This window comes from Panthera leo, chromosome E1 (genome assembly GCF_018350215.1).
Source record: "Panthera leo isolate Ple1 chromosome E1, P.leo_Ple1_pat1.1, whole genome shotgun sequence".
Taxonomy (NCBI): domain Eukaryota; kingdom Metazoa; phylum Chordata; class Mammalia; order Carnivora; family Felidae; genus Panthera; species Panthera leo.
Genome location: NC_056692.1, coordinates 48,077,714 through 48,095,048, shown reverse-complemented (window position 1 = coordinate 48,095,048; position 17,335 = coordinate 48,077,714). Strand labels below are relative to the sequence as shown.

General features: G+C 46.3%; 1 protein-coding gene across 3 annotated transcripts in view; it reads left to right on the top strand.

Moving 5' to 3' along the window:
* Positions 1–17,335, top strand: part of PRKCA (protein kinase C alpha) — a 404,865-nt gene that overhangs the window by 313,716 nt on the left and 73,814 nt on the right. For all 3 annotated transcript variants that reach the window (XM_042917374.1, XM_042917372.1, XM_042917373.1), the window contains 3 exons: positions 1,546–1,702; positions 2,766–2,900; positions 3,154–3,250. In XM_042917374.1, coding sequence (XP_042773308.1) covers positions 1,546–1,702; positions 2,766–2,900; positions 3,154–3,250 — 389 coding nt within the window. The remainder of the gene's footprint in view (positions 1–1,545; positions 1,703–2,765; positions 2,901–3,153; positions 3,251–17,335) is intronic.

Below are 17,335 nucleotides of genomic sequence, written 5' to 3'. Positions count from 1 at the left end.
GGAGGATGTAAGGCTATTGGCCAGCAGGCGTGGGCACTCAGTGTGTCCCTGGGCTGGTAATGGGCAATGCTAGTCTGTGACTTCTCTTGGGGCAGTGTCCAGGGACCCAGCATCTTTAGCATCCCCTATGCCCTGCTCTATATCTGCCCACTGTTAACTCTAGCACCTTCTTCTAAAATTCTTCTAAGGACTTGCTTTTAATAGCCAAGCTAAACTGATAATCAGTACTAGACAAGAACAGTGTTTCCCCAATACTCCCATGCATCAGAATCAGGAAGCTTGGTGAACACAGATCACTGCACCTGCCCCTAGAGTCCTGACTCAGTCAGTGACGCTGACGGTCTAGGGGCCACACTGGGAGAGCCACTGGGCTTCAGAGCCCAGTCCCAGTTTAGATGTGTCCTCAAGGTGTCTGGCTAATTAGGGACCCTGAGGATGGGAACTTTCAGCCATGCTGGGGAAGATGCCTTTGGAAGGTGGTGAGGAAGACATTTGGGATAGGCAGGCTCAGGCTTTTGTCCCTTCTTATCGTAGCAGTAGATAATGACCTATCTCATTTACATGCAGTGGCTTCACCCGTTCCCAGAGGTAATAAACCCCTGCTAGCTGCATCTCTGAGCATGCCTCCCTCTGTGGATGAAATGGCCTTTGCTCCTCATTATTTTGGATTCCCACACAAGTGCTTCTTGGTCTAGGATGCGCATTGGAATCATCTGGGGGTCTTGTTAAAATGAGAATTCTGACTTGGGAGTTTGGGGGTGGGGCCCAAATGACAGATTCCACACATCTGATGGGCACACAGCTGATGTCCCAGGTGCCGCTGGTCTGTGGACACGCTGTGCACGTCACATAACAAGGCAGAGCACACGTGTGGGGCGTGTTCTGTATCCCAGCTGTATGCGCCCCTAGCTCTTTCTGCTGCTGCACAATAGTATCACCTGGGGAGCTTTTCAAAACGTGGGCCACACCCCTCGGAGCTTCTGGCTTAGTTGTGAGCACTGGAATTTTTGAACCCCCTCCCAAGAGATTCCAACGTGTAGCCAGGTTGGAAATCGCTGGCCCTTTACAAAGAAAAGAGGTGAACCCTTTTAGAAGCTCAAGTGTGATGCAGTGCCACGCCCTGGGTTGGCTGGTTGTGCGGGGGCAGGGCACGCACCGGTTCCGGAGAAGGGCTGCAAATAGCACCTGGGGGTCTTATTTAAACACAGATTCTGTTTCAGTAGCTTTGGGGAGGGGCCCAGGCTGCTGAGTCTCTAATAGGTGTTGCGCAGGGGTCGAGAGTGCTGTTGGTCCAGGCTGATGACGGAGTCTGAGGGCAGGACCGCGGGGCCGGCGTGATGCCCATTATCTCTGGCAGCAATGACAGCGGGAAGCTTTTCTCATATTGAGGATCAGAGGCTTTTGGTCCTCCCCTCCTCTCCCTTTCAACACCATCTTGAGGTCTCTGTCACTCAGCCTGGTCTTGACACAGGACACTGGGCAATACAGGTCAGTTCTCTTTTTATAACATTTGATGGTTTTTTTTTTTTCCTTTTCTCTCCACAGTACGAGATGCAAAAAATCTAATTCCTATGGATCCAAATGGGCTTTCAGATCCTTACGTGAAGCTGAAACTCATTCCTGATCCCAAGAACGAGAGCAAGCAGAAAACCAAAACCATCCGCTCCACACTGAACCCCCAGTGGAATGAGTCCTTCACATTGTAAGTTTTGTCTTCCCCCCTTGATTGAAATCCCTCCCTACGCATCACAGAGCTGCCCGCCTCACTGTGAGAGGTAACGAGGCGGGCCTGTTGTAAATGCCTTTAAACATGGCTCCATTACTGGGACTATCTCAGACCACTGCTAAGAGGTCGCTGCTGTCACCGCTGTTTGGTGGATGGTAATTTGGTTTACCGGGGGTTACGTAATGCAGGCCCCAAATAGCATCAGAACCTACCCTGTACAAAAAATACTTTATGTTAAACACACAGTGTATAAAAGTATAAAGTGTGTCCGCCTCTTGATGGACTTAAGTTCTTTGGAGGTTTAGGGGAAGGTGAGAATTTAAATAATAATTGTTAAAACCTGGAATACAGGAGTCATATGCTGTCACCCCTGAAATGGAAAAATCATCCTCACCTTTCAACGGGGAAGACTTCTTGGAGGAGGTGACGTTTAAAACGGGGTTTAAAGGAGTGCCAGGATTTCAGAGGCAGAGATGGTAGAAGGAGAAGGAAGGAAGGAGGCAGCGGGAGAAGGCGTAAAACCGTCAGGGTTGAGAGAAAGCACTGCCTGCAGCCGAGCACAAACAAGTGACAGACCTTGTAGACTAGGACACGCGGGAAGCAGTTTATGTGTGGACAACCCCAAAGGGAGCTCTTTTGTGTAGAACAGAGGTTGACAAGCTTTGCTCTATAAAGGGCCAGATAGTGAATATCTTAGACTTCCTGGGTCATACAGTCTCTGTTGCAACCACACAACTCTGCTGTTCTCAAATCAAAAGCATTCATAGACAGTATATACGCAAATTGTCATGGCTGTTTTCCAATAAAACTTTATTTACAAAAACAAGCTGTGGGCCAGATTTGGCCTGTGGGTCCTAGTTTGCTAACTGCTAGTCTGGAGCTTTGACTGCCATGGCCTGGTACTCTGTTGGCAGTGGGGAGCCACAGGAAGAGAATTGAATATACTATTGTTGTTTGAATGTCAGACTCCTATCATGAGCACGTGGCGTCTCCCAGGAAGCGACGGTCTAGATAACCTTGTGCGTGTGCTCTTTTGTAGCAAATTGAAACCTTCTGACAAAGACCGACGGCTGTCCGTAGAAATCTGGGACTGGGATCGAACCACAAGGAACGATTTCATGGGATCCCTTTCCTTTGGAGTCTCGGAGCTGATGAAGATACCGGCCAGTGGATGGTAAGGATGCCCAAGGTTGTATATGTCCGTGTCATCCAAAGGTTAATCGTCTCTAAACGCGAGAGCCCTTAGAGATTCAGCAAACTGGCTTTGGTCTGAAATGACCATTGACTGTGAGGTTATCTGGCTGTGGTCTCCCCACAGGATGCATTTCAGAAACAGCCAGTCTAGAGGTGGAAGGAGAGATGTTGCTGAACCCGTAGTGGCCCAAGTGTGGCGTTCCTAACTCTCCTTCCCTCCGTGTCTCCCAAAGGTACAAGTTGCTTAACCAAGAAGAAGGTGAGTACTACAACGTACCCATTCCAGAAGGAGATGAAGAAGGAAACGTGGAGCTCAGGCAGAAATTCGAGGTGAGGACATCAATGAAATGGCGGGAACTGCCTTTCCTTTGGAAAGCTTGACCTCAGGCAGGGCCAGGGTTTGTGGTCACACTGCTGAAAGACAAAAAGCAACTTAAGTGTTCATCTTTTTCCATATTTAAGAACAGAAATGCCGCCTAATCGCCTTCCTTGGCAAGCTGTGTTCACATTCTAGGCCTGATTATCATTTTAGAGAACAGAGACCAGAACTATCCCAGAAATAAGCACGGGTGATTTCTGCATAAGAAATTGGCTGGCACATCCGTGGGGAGACAGGCAGTGTTCCAAGTGCAGTGTTCTCCTGGAAAGAAGGACTGTGCTTCTCCAAATGGCAGGGGGACACTCTGGCATTAGCTCAGGCGGTGGTTTGGGTGTGATTAAGCCAGCACCTTCATTTTTGCTCCAGACCTTTAGAAAAGGCCAGCTCGTTGTCTCCTTCCCAGTGAGGGTCTGTGTTTGCCTTCCGTCCCAGATTTATCTGTCTCGCCTCCCTGTCCTGCTGTGCTCTCCCTCTCCTCCTCACTTCCCTCTTTCTCTTCTCCTCTCTGTCTGTACTTCTCTTCACTTTCCAGACACCTCCGCTCTTAACGAACGTTCTTTTCTCTAAGCACCTGCCGTACTTTCCAGGTCACAGCTTTTAATCTTTTCTGTTTCCTCTAATCACCTGCACTTTGGCTGTTTGAGGCATTCGTACAGTAACCATACCAGTCTGTGTAACTGGTTCATTTCTTTTTGAATCTTTCTCTTCTTCAGGCTAATTAGGATTCCCGGAAATTCCCGTACCCTGAAGAAACACACACACACACACACACACACACACACACACACACACACACACAGAGGTGTACAGATACTTGAACTGTTACTGAAAATACTGACACTAATGAGGTGCAGGTGGTTTTGTTTTCCTCCCTCCGTCGTTTCCTTCTCTCAAAAAAGTTTGCGCTAAAGAAACACGTAGGTCATATGGAGGTAGAATGAATTCCTAGGGACATAAAAATGTTCAGAGTGCTTCTGTTACGCTGGTACTTGGTTGAAGTGGATGCTGATGGCAAATGCTTAAGGTCAGGGCTGAGCCTGGATGCCCTCAGAAGGATGAAGGAGTCACACATGGTATAAGTCAATGGCAAGGGACAGCAGTCCGTGGCAAGGGACAGCAGGCCTCAGGACTGGTGACAGTAGGGTGTGGACTGTGTCTAAAGGTGGCCGCTGTTACTCAGCACCCGTTGACTGCTGCCACACACAAATGAGGGACCTTCTGGCCACCAGACCTTCTGGTTCTTCAAGAGAAGCCAAGAATCCAGATGGTTTGATACGACGTCTTCTGACTTCTTTTAATATTGGCAGCTCATTAAAACTCAGCTTGGTGTAGGTCAAACACACATCTATTGGTGTAAACACAGGTAAAATTCAGCTAGTGGAAATCAGCTTGTAATCTCTGCTCCTAAAAAATATAGGGGGACATATATATATATACACACATATATATATATTTATTTTTATTTATAAATATAATATATAATTAATTTATAACATATGTTTATGTTTATTTATAATGAAGTTCTTTGCGAAGGGGCCTTGTAATACTTAGAGGCATTCAAGTCCAGAGATGGGTAAGGCTTGGGGTAGCTTCCAGCATCTATGCCAGGCATAGCTGTTTTTCTATTTATTTTTTCCTTCACTTGATGCATCAACTACTCCCACCTTCACCCCTCCCCTCCCCCGAGCCGAGGACAGTAGCCCCATCCCTAGCATCACACCGCCTCTCTGAGGGCTGAATCCTTCCAGAGACTTCTGGGCTGCCGAGTGCGGGCACTACTCCTACGTCCCAGGCAGGGAAAGAGCCAAAAAGGTGAATGGAGCCTTGCTGACGTTCAAGCTATAGGTGTAGATCATCAGCAATCAACGGGTCAGGATCTGCTGGTATAGGATGCAGTTGAGGGCAGAACAGTACTGAGGCATCATGATGGCGTCTCTCTTGGAAATACCCAAGACTTGGCTTTGCTGACGGAGAAATATTGACCCACTTTTTATGCTTCATTTCCTTGGCTTCCTGGCGAGTAACCTTCCTGTTTTTCCGGGCAGTGAGTGTAGCTTTTTATAAAGGTCAGAGTTCCAAACTCAAAAAACACAAGGGGCCGGGTGTGAGGGCTCGAGGCCAGAATTGCATTTCTCTCTAGAAGCCGGTTAGAGGCCACGTGTGTCATGCCCATCACTCTTCTCCCTCCCGGCAGTGCACTTTGCACCGGAGTTCTGAGAGCCCAAGGCCAAGTGCAACAGAGGGCCAGAGCCTCTGCCGTCCAGCTTACAGACTTCTGTGCCCAGAGCACCCATGTGAGCTGCGTTCTGGCTTCTTCTTTAAACATCTCTCAGCTTCCTTAGACTTCACTGGAATTGCATGAGCTCGTTTTACTGAGAGTTGCAGGCGACCAGGCAGTAAAGCCACTCGATAGCAGTGTCAAGAAGATGCTGAGAATTTTATGACAACTGTTGTGTTGTATTTTTAAGATACTTATAGTTTATAAAATTATATAAAATTATATAATTATAACAAAATATTATATTTGTTTTTGAGAGAGAAGAGAGACAGAGCACGAGCCAGGGGGGAGGGGCAGAGAGAGAGGGAGACACAGGATCCGAAGCAGGCTCCAAGCTCCGAGCCGTCAGCGCAGAGCCTGACGCGGGGCTCGAACTCACGAACCGCGAGATCATGACCTCAACCGATGTCGGACCCTCAACCAACTGTTGTGTTGTATTTTAAAAACAATATCCGGATCTGATTTCAGACAGGAGTTATCGTGTAACGGTGTTCTGTTGAGGTCTGTCAGTGTGAAACTGGCAATATTTCCCCCGGATCCAGCTGTTGGGAAGCCGCGTGCCAAGGCAGAAGGGCCGTGTCCGCATTTGAGCAGTTCTAGGTGACAGCCAGCATTCCCAAGCGGGGTGCCACCTGCACCAAGTGCAATTTGGGGAACTTCCTCTAATGCCCACCCCACTTCCTCCCTCTCCACCCCCAGCCATGGTATGACTGCTTCCTGGCGTCTGCAGACTCCCTTCTTTGTACGTGTCTCTCCACGTACTTGCCATCCTGACTGGCTTTCCAGCATCTGAATCCTTTTCTCCTCCACCCGCTCTTTCAGAGATACGAGATACTTTGCCACCCTCTGGTAACAGTATGATTCAGCTGAAATGTTTAATTTGAAGTTCAGTGGTGAATCATGACTGGGGAAAAGACAGCATGATGACTAATCCTTTCAGGAATCGGCAGGACTCGGTGGCATTGTGTACCATCGAGTCCGCAGGGTGATTCTTTCCATGACCAGCTCTGTTTTCTGGAAAGAGTTAACTACGTGTGGTTTTCAAATCCTCTTCCAAAAACCAAAAGCCATCCAATCTGATGGAGGAAAAACCCAAACAAATGAGCATTTACAGTTCTACCACCGCATTAGTATTTATCCGGTAACGTGGGGGGAAATGTTTTTAATGTATCGCTGATTCTAGAATTCTGGCTAACAGAATGATAAGTGGGGAAAGCTTTTAGGAGCCAAAGAAATCCCAAGATGGTTGGAAATGACCTGATTCTGTAACACATTGTCCCCCCTCAAGCAGTTTATCTGCCCGAAAGTCAAAACAAGCCAGAACCTTGGCCCCAGTGTTTATGGAAAGTATATCTGTGGGTCTTTAAGCTGATCTATGTTTGTCTTCAAATAAAGTACACATAGTTCCTGATTCACAAACACAAGTTATATATCTGTTCATTTGTTCAATAATAAGTTTCCAGCAATGAGTAGAACAAACAGTGCCTCCTGTCTGTGGGGCTTATCTCCGTACCTTTGGGCCCTGTGTCAGGTTTTGGGAATGAAGCAGGGAGCTTATAGAGAAATAAGCATATTAGAACCCCCTGTGCTGCTCAGGGATTCTCCAGGACCTCCTCTCACTATAGAGTGGATCCAGGATTATGGTTCCTTCCTCCCGCTTCTGGGTCCCCACTCCCTGCGATGAGGCTCAAGGCCAGCGTTGGAGAGAGGGTCTGCCTTCCCTTACAGGTGGTCCAGAGGCTGGCTTAGCCCTCGCTCAGCAGACTTCCTGCAAAGGGTCACTGTAAATATTTTAGGCTTTGCGGGCCTCAGGGTCTCTGTCTCAAGCACCACACTCTGCCTCTGTGCCACGAAAGCAGCCACAGAAAGGATGTCAACAAAGGGCATGGTTGTGTTCTATTAAAACACTCTTTGTAGGAACAGGTGACAGACCAGATCTGGTCCATGAGCCATAGTTCACTAACCCCTGGACTCTGTGTTAGAATCAACTCCTGGTTCTGCCAGTTATTAACCATGTGACTTCCCTGGGTGTGCCCTTCAGTGTAAATGAGAATAATAATAATAGTATTTTATTATACTAATATTATACTAGTTATACTGATTTTATTATACTAATTTTATTATAAATTATACTAATTTTATTATAATAATAGTACTTGTTTTAAAGATCAAATTAGGTTGTCAGTAGAAACGTCCTAAAAGTATACTTTTTATACAAGTGTTTTATCATCATCCCTCAACATGTGTCATTGCAGAAAGTAGGTTAGGGAGGGTGCTTTTTTTTTTTTTTTTTTTTAAACTTCTGGAGCATCCCTAAAAAAAAAAAAATTAATTTTGATATTGAAATTGTGTTCTAAATGGTTGGCAAGGTCTGTGTCCTGTGCTCCAGCCATATTATGAAGTAGGGACATATTGATGAGAACTTTACCACCATTCATAACGTCAATTTTATGGGGAAAATAACGTCTTCATTTACATTTCGATGGATTTCCAGAACATGATGTGTGTGTAAATTGGGAACTTTGTGTAACTATAGGTCAGGTGATCTCTGGACGAAACGGGGTTTCAGGGGAGTTGTCGGGGGAGTGGGTGGAGTCTGACGCCGAGGGGTCTGTGTGCACTGACATTTCTCAGTACGATAATTTGGTATTGGGCCCTGAGCCAAGACGCAAAAGGGCCCATTTGAAAGATGCTTGACACGAACCACCCCTCTTCGGAACCCAAGTATCATCGTAAGCACAGCAGCAGCTAACTGTTCATCCAGATAAAGACAGAAATCGCACAGTTGGTTTATTAGTGATTGCGTTCGCATGCAAAGTCCAGCGTTTCTGTCGCTGTCACGTTGCTGTTTTGATCTTTTACAAAATCTGGGATCTGAATCATTCTCCTCTTGAGCCATGCCTCGGGAGTTCTGCGCGGCATTCAGCTTCCCACCTGGAAGGAGAGTAACTTCTGACCACATCTTTTCATTTTAAAACTTTTCCAGGGGACTTTTCTTGTCCTCGGTCCATCTCCGAGGTCATTAGTGAGCTTGGGCATTTTTGTGCTGTGTTTATTAGTCTCGTTGACTCTTCTCCTGAGCCCTTTGGGCCACGTCTGCCTCCAGTGTTGGGGTTGTCCTAGAATCAAGAACCAGGGAGAACGTTTGGGGGAGGAGAAAAGGAGACGTGTGCTGTGCAACCACTCTCCGGCCCTTCCTCTGAAGCCAGCGGCCTGTGGCCCTGGTCTTATCCCCGCCCCACATCCCCATCTCTGATGCAGAGCCTTCCCGCCAAGGCTTGGCCCCTCGCCCTTGGGGCAGTTTCTTTCTAACCAAGACCTTCTTCCCTAGTCTTGGCTCCTCATAGAGAAATGAAGCAGTAAGGCTGATGGCCCGAGCCCTGGACCCGGCCCCTCCACCCCCCCCCCCCCCGGGCCAACAGCACCTGAGCACAGGCTCAGGAGATGGAAACCACTCCCTGCTTCTTCCCATTTCATAGTTCAGTATTTAACAAAATAAAAGCCAACTTCTCCCATTTTGCTCCAGGACCACAGCCACTACCTCCAATTTGTATTTTGAGGACTTGCCACTACAGATGGACTTGAAATGAACTCATTTTTACCAGGGGGGTCGCTTGTCTCTCCCACATCGTGTTTACAGTTATTGGAGATTTCTGCTGTAAAAAAAAAAGTCCAGCAGCTTTCCTTAAAGGAGACTGCACCGTTCTCTCCTGGCCCGATTGTCGAGGCATTTTGCTGTTCTCACCATTTTGTTCCAGATAATTAAAGTAGAACAAGATGAGAAGCTCGAAGCACCTCGTTCTGTACTTGCCACCCACTGCTGGAGTAGGAACTCCAGGGAAAGTTCAAATCTAATAGGAAAAAACGGAAGTTAAAAAGCAAAACAGACACATTCATAGCAGAATTAAGATGGTTAAGAAGCAATGCACTTTGGGCTTTGTCTGCCGTGGAGTATTCCTGTTGTCAGAAAATAATGGAAAGCAGTGTCCCATTAGAGAGCTGGCGAATGATCCAGCACAGATAGCCCTCTGGAGTGTCAGGGTTCAAGAGGACAAGCTGAATGTGTTGAACTTGCCGTGTCGCCTGAAATGCGGGTGCGCTCTCCCTAGAGAAACGCTTGCAGAGTTCTCTGAAGAGAAATTCATGACCAGGTGTGAGGTACGGCAGTGGCTCTTGGGGCGAGGTCTTGACTACCAGCTGCCATCCTGTCCCTTCCTGGGAGCAGCAGGTGGGATGCTGATGGGGACAGAGATGACAACAGCAGTGAGCCCAGACAGTGACCGCTAAGCTCCAGGCGGTTTATGTGCTGAGCCCTAAGACCTCTTGCCTTTGAGAGGGGGTCCTGCACCGAGGTGGGAGCCTCAGCCGGGGAGTTAGGCTGCTGGGGTTCAAATCCTGGCTTGTCTACATCCCGGTCGCGTGAACTTGGGCAGGTTACTCTGCGTTTCAGCATGGTGTTCTAGAAAGAGGATACAGTTTGGAGTAGTCATGGCTCCACATCCTTGCTGTACTGCTTCCTAGCAGTAACCTTGAATAAGATGCTTGAATTCTCCGATCTTTAATCTGTGAAATGGAGGCAGTAATAGTACCTACTGCATAGCATTGCTGTGGCGATCCATTCAGCTCATTTGTGTAAGTTGCTTAGCCTAGTCCCGGGCATGTAGTAAGCGCTCAATAAATGTTAGCTAGGACTTTTTTTTTTTTTCCTTTTTTTGCATTCGTTATGGCTGATTATATAAAAGAGACTCAGGTTTGTTTTTTTTACTTACATTTATGAAAACTTACAAACTCTGACACTATACTTGTATGTGCAAAGAGGTGCTACAGAGAGGCAAGAGCATTTGAGAAGTTTTGTCAAGGAGTCATTCCTGAGAACCAGTAGATTGATTGTCCCCACATTCACTGCTTTCTAGAGCCTGAAACTTAACTCCAGTTCTCTCGTGATACCCTCAGCGGCAGGCTTCCCAGCCCGTCGCTGCTTTGGCTCAGTTTCCCATGGGCGTGGCTCACAGGCAGCATTTCAGGGTTGTTTGAACTTGAATGCTTCCCCGATTGGCAGCTTGGCCAGTGCCACCCTCGGCCTGACCCCTGTCCGTGCATCCTCTGTGCTCTGCCCAGGACCTCACATTGACACCCTTAGAATAACTCTCATTCTCCCCAATTACAGACCATCACCTCACTCCTCATCTGTACAGACTTTATCTTCAGGTGGTCAAGGAACACGAGACGTTCTTCTGCCCATGGAATCAGGCCAGCCCATAGGAACCAAGCTTATTCATCTCTGCCGGTTTGAGCGCATCGTCAGCTAGATAATCACATAACCCCGGGGCGCCTGGGTGGCTCAGTCAGTTAAGTGTCCGGCTCTTGATCTCAGCTCAGGTCATGATCTCGCGGTTCATGGGGCCGGGCTGTGTGCTGACCGTGCGGAGCCTGCTTGAGATTCTCTCTCCCCCTCAGTCTGCCCCTCCCCTTGCTCACACTTTCTCTCTCTCTCTCTCTCTCTCTCTCAAATAAATAAACATTTTTTAGAAATTTAAAAATAACAATCACAGAATCTTAAATTTCAAGGAGTAAATAGCTGCATTTTCCCATACCTTGAAAATCCTCTAGGGCCGTGCTGATTAATTCAGCAGCCACCGGCCATAGGTGCCCATCGAGCACTGAAAATATGGCCAGTCGGAGGTGAGATGTGCTCTGTGTATGAAGTACACATTGGATTTCAAGGACTCCGGAAAAAGAAGAGAGTGTAAAATACCTCAATAATAAGCGGTATATTGGTTGTATGCTGAAATAATATCTTGGGTATGTTGGGTTAACTATATAATTAACAAATCTGCTATTTTATTATGTACTTTTATATATCAGTATTAAACGTATTATTGAAATTAGTCGGGTTAGTTGGTTAGTTGCTTTAGTTAAATTAGTTGGTTTAGTTGGTCAGTTGCTTTAGTTGGTTAAATTTTTAATAAGGGAGGTGACTAGGAAACTTAAATTTACATATGTACCTCACCTGGTATTTCTGTTAGGGCTAGTCTAGAACATTCCTCTCAATAAAGAACAGTTCGTTATGGGGTGGGGACTAAAATGCAAAACCAGTGACTTTCTAATGTATTTTTCCTGGGCTTATAAGTCATCACTATCCAAAAGAACCAGATTCCCTCAAGATGCAGGGCATGTTGCTGGGCCCAGATAAGTTTTGTTTGCTGCTTTTTGGTTTTGGGTTTGTTTGTTTGTTTGTTTGTTTGATTGGCATGGCCAAATAATTAGTAGAAGGATGTAACAAAGCTGAGGTGATATTTGAGTTACCTAGTAATTTGATGATACACGTTTCTAATAGTAGATCCAGAAGTCAGTGAAATCTATGGAGAATCTCCGGTCAGTTGGAAAGCTGTCAGCAGAGTTCTAATCTGGCTCTCTCTTCTAGTCACAAAGATGCTTTACCTCCTGGACTTTCCTAAAAGTGTTACCTAAGGGCTCTGAACCTGTGAGCCACATTAATTTTAACATATTTTGGAAACAAGGTGACACTCAACTTTCCATGGCTGAAATGTTTTATTTGGAGTGTTTTATTTGTTTGACTAGGTTCTGCAAAATGTCCATTGGTCAGAATCTAAAGCAGGATTAGCAGTGGCTTCGCTGATGTCTGTGCCTTCACAGTTTTTGTGACCATTGAGAAGCATATCAGGATCTAAAGCAGAAGCAGACAACATAAAATTGACAAGCATGCTCCATTAGAATGGGGTTAGTGATAGAGGTCCAGAAACTACTAGAAAGAAGTATCCCCCTGAAGACGCTACAAATTGACCTAAGATCACACATTGTATCTCCTTTTATTTATTCCGGAGAAACATTTCGAGATTATCCCTGTTACTGATTAACAAATTAATATGATCCGCTTACTGTGAAAGTATTTAAATCAACACAGATGAGTCTCCGTTGCCAGGTTATATGTGGATAGAGCAAGCAAGCATTTTCCTGTTTACTGTTGCTGAAATTGGATTTTCCGAAAGCCTCCATTGTCTTTGAAGACTTTATCTAATTCAGGATGTTCTTCTGTGGATGAGAAAAAATAGTTCACTGGAGACCCTCAGATAAATTGTAGCTATTTGCTGATTTGATCGGGCCTGCTACTGTTACTATGGAAACCTGAGTACTTTCCAGTGACCTTTTGGACACAAAACAGAAAATCTATGTGCCCCAATATAGATTCTGTTTTTTTTTTTTAAATTTTGGTCCTTAAGTAGCTTAATTAACTAATTTCTGAACTGTGCAACGTTAAGGGGGAAAAGTCTATAAAATGCACATCACTTGAAGGATATTTTAATCTTTGTAGTTCAGCTCTGTCTTAGAAACAAACCTTAAACTGAAATGAGGCAAGGTTTAGCGTTGGAAATCATTTTCGCGCATTCATTAGATCATTGTCAACAGAGGTTAACACAACCGCTCAACTTAGCAGACTCCAAGAAAGCTTCCAAAAGCAACTGCAGAGAATTTGTGATTAGTCTGTAAGGGAGGGCGAATGCATTTATATCATAGCATTGGCAACATGCTTTCAGCTTAATTTCTCTTACGGAAATGACTTTGCTGGGAAACCAGAAAAAGATTGTACATTCCAGTTGTCTGTTCCACCCTAACGGATTCCTGAAATGACCCAAAAAGCCTCGTGTTTGTAGCTATGGGGTTGGCCTTATGGATGGATATTGCTGGTTCAATAAACAGGGCAAGCCTAATACGAAATGTTAGAGGCAGCTCTCCACGTGAAACCAGGCCCCGGTACCCACAGGAGATTAGCAGGGCAGGAACTGGAAGGTAGGAAGATCGAGCCAGCGTCTCTTGGCACTAACACAGACACGGGGCACTAACGTGGGGCCCCCAAGCACTGACCCGGGTCCCTATGGTTTTAGCCTAAGCACCAAAGAAGAAGCTAAGGCCCCTTAAAAGAGGAAAGCCTAGAATAAGTGTGACCTATCCATACATAATGCTGTTCGCTGTTTTTCCCAAGGAACAAGTCCTACGAAGAATTAGAATTGGGGACCTAGAGAGGTCAGTCCCAAGGATTCTGAACTCCCTGGGTAATCCTGGAAAAGAAAGCGGCGACCACTCTGGTGCTCCCCAGATCCCCACGGCTCCAAGTGTGGTACGGGGACCAGCGGCATCTGGGAGCTTGTTAAAAGCGCAGAGGCTCAGGTCCCATCCTGGACTTTTAACTGAGTCAGAATCTGATTTTCACAAGATCGCCAGGTCGTTCCTATCCCCTTTAAGATTTGAAAAATGCCCTTTGGAGAGGATGTGACCTGTTGACGAGTGAGTGAACAAGCTTATATTCTCCACTGGCTGTGGAGGTGACGAGGCCAGACTCCATTATACCCAGCATCCTAATTAAGTGGGACAGGCATCGCACCCACCCACCTGCTGGTGTCTGGCCCATGCATGGTTTTAATATTTTAAGTGACTTTTTAAGCTTAAAATTCGCAACACCTGAAAACTAGGTGGAATTCATATTTCAGTGTCCACAGAGTCTGTTAACACAACCACGTTCATTCCTTCGTTGGCAGTGGCTGCTTTCATGCTGCAAGGGCAGGAATGTGTCCCTGCAGTAGACGTTGAAGGGTCTATAAAGCCTAAAACACATGCTGCCTGGTCCTTTACAGAAAACGTTTGTAATGCAGTAAGAGAATATTACAAGTGGCAGAGGTGTTTAAAATTATCTTTTTTGATGAGAAAACAAAAGCACAGAAGGGACTTCGCCAAGCTGGTCTTTAGCAGGACCCAGAGCCCCTGACTCTTCTCCGTCGCCCTCCCCGTGACACCACGCTCCCACCCCCTTCACGCACATGTCCTGCCCTCACACGCACCTTGGAACTTGCTTTCCCTTGAAAAGACCCTCCCTTCCCCTCCCCTCCATCTCAAGCTTTCCAAAGCCTACCCTCATTTACATGAGTCTCAAGCCTTTCAAACCTGTCTGAGGTTTCCTTGTGCTGGAGACACCTGTAAGACTTGTCACCTTCAGGTCTCCAGAGTGAGAGCCTCAAGCCCTGCTTGCAAATGCTTCAGAATCTAAACGTCAGGAGCCATTCGGCTTTTGTTGACAGCCCAGGGGAGGGTGTCTGAGCCCGTGTGTCTAGGGAGCTGATGGAGGCAGGGCTGTGGCTCAGGAGCTCCATGAACTGCGTGTCTGTCGTGGCCGTTATTGACACCCAGGGAGTAGACGTTTAGGCAGCTCTCAGACAGGCACCGTCTCTGCTTTGCCCAGCGGCGTTTTGCTTCCTCATCACCCATCCGACACCCAGGCATCCAGCATGTGTCCCCTCAGAGTGCTCCTAGATGTGTGGAGCGAGAGGGGCTGTGGGAGTCCGGCTGATTCACTTCATAAGCCTTTCTTTGACTTTTTTTTTCCCCCCAAAAAAGATTTGGGTTCGTTTGTCATGTTCCGAGCGTGAAATGGCTTAGGGGTCTCTCTGGGTCCCGTGGAGTCTCAGAACAACGGCCTAGTGATTGCGGGAGGACTGTGAGGCTGCCTGTCACAGGATCAGAGTGTGTCTGCTGGGAGATTTTTGTCTCCTTGCAGAAGGTGACCTATTACAGATGGGATCTGGAGGTAGGACCCTTCTGAAGGCATACTATTCAGGGCATCTCGGCCAACGTGGAGTCCTCTGTACCTCCAGGTATTCAAGCAAAGATCAGGCAACTCTTTCAGAAAGGTGCAGGAGAGATAGAAATGCCCGATTAAATTCCCTCCAAGGTTCTTGGAAACACCACCACCATTTCGATAAGGATGTTTTTGTTGCTATTGTTAGTTTCCTTTAATCTTGATGTGGATTAAGATCTCTGGCCTAAAATAGAGCTTTTGGGATTGGAATAAAACGGTCTGTTTTGAGAACAATTATAAATAGATACGTGATTACAGATTTAAAGTGCCCGTAATTATAAGATGTAACCGAAGCTAATCTATCCATACCTGCCCAAAGAGGTGTAAAAGTCATATTTGACCAGCTTCCTATTTTAGTAGACAAAGCCTTCTGGGCACAAAGTGTCATCTGTCTGTCTCTGATCGCCTCTCTGTTCATGGATGTGGTGACCCTTTCAGGCTGTGGGATTGAGGTTCAGAAAACCAGCCTCTTTCTCACATTTTCTCCCGGAAGCAGACTCACACTCTGTATGAATTTGTAGGATTAATCTCATGACTCCTCATATGAAGTTTTCTGTTAAAATGGTTTGAGTTTACTTTTCTCACATGAGTACTTGAGAAACTAAAGTTATCCAGTCATGGTGGGCTTTTCTAAAGACAGAAATTGAAAGATGAAAAGAAGTACCAAAACCTCGTTACCAATGGCATTCGGTCAACCAGAACATGGTTAACCAGCTGCCCAGCCTGTTTCACCAGTTAACCTTGGGCTCTTCAAGGTACCGAACAGTCTTCTGAATCATCAAGGGGAAAAAAAAAAAAAATTAGTTCTATCGGTGATAGTTTTCATGGTAAGTGGGTTTGGCTTGACTCTGATTTAGTGAAGAGCGGCAACCCTTGTGTTAAATCCTTGGGTTTAACTAGCTGTGTGCTGCCTCAGACACTTGACAAACCAGAGACCCCATTACTCCATCATATGGATCAGCCAAAAGCCGAAGAAGCGTCCATGACTGTAGTGGAGCCGTCTGACATGATGTCATGCCTGGCCACATAAAAGCCACAAGGAGGAGAGAGACGGGCCTTGGATCCATGTGGTTTGACCCAAGTCCTTCCATTGTCTCATACGACAAGACGGTGTTAGTTCCCACCCCTCCAAGGGCCAAATCAAACCCGCAGCTGCCAGGGACCCAGAGCAGTGCCCGCCTGAAGGTTCTCCTCCTTCTGTCCTGGACCCTCACGCCACCTCCTGGGCTGTCTCTGCCCCACGCGCTCTGTGTGCGTTGTACGTGGAGCCTACGGTGTCTCGTACTCAGTCTTTATTTTTCTCGTGCTAATTGTTTTCCTGTGTGTGTAGCATTTCCCCTACTAACCTAGCAGTTTTTCTTCTTCTCCTGTCTCTTACAGGGATGTTATGTCCGCTTCTTGAAGGTAGTTCTCCCTCCGCTCGGTCCTTTTCCACCTTCCCTTCCACAAAAACATCCGCCCTGGTTTTTGTGGCTGCGAAGCCTGAGCCCCCGGCCGTGCTCTCCACTCTTAAGGATGCACTGTATGTTCTGGTGGCTTGAACCTTATGCTTACTTGTGTCCTAGCTCGTATGCTCCCGTCCCGATGGCCACGGCCCTCCAGTGAGGAAAAACGTTCCTCGCACATCGCCCAGAGAGTATACGAGCCCTCCCCACTCTTCAGATTAGGTTCATTGAAGATTATACCAAGGATATCTTGAAACCTCCTCTCCGTGATTAAAGATAAATTCCTGTCTGTAAAATTTAAAAAGCATCAAATGAACAGAAAGAGTGCATCTTTAAATTGACAGCACATTTCCCTTTTCCTTCTGTTAGTATATATTTCCAAGCACATGTTAAGACTCATTTGCAATTTTCTGTAGACCCACATCTACATAAGCATGCAAGCAATATGGTGTACTTACACTACATGTGCGTGTTTATATATGGAAGCTGTAGTGTAATATATCATGGGCTGAAATCATCAGATTTTTCTGATGTTCTGAATGCCTGGCTTAATACTACTCACTATAATTTCATTTCTTTTTTTCATTTTTTTCATTTTTTTTTTCCAACTCCGTGGTCATGACCTAATCAACCATTCTCTCCCCAAACTATCAAATGGAACTTT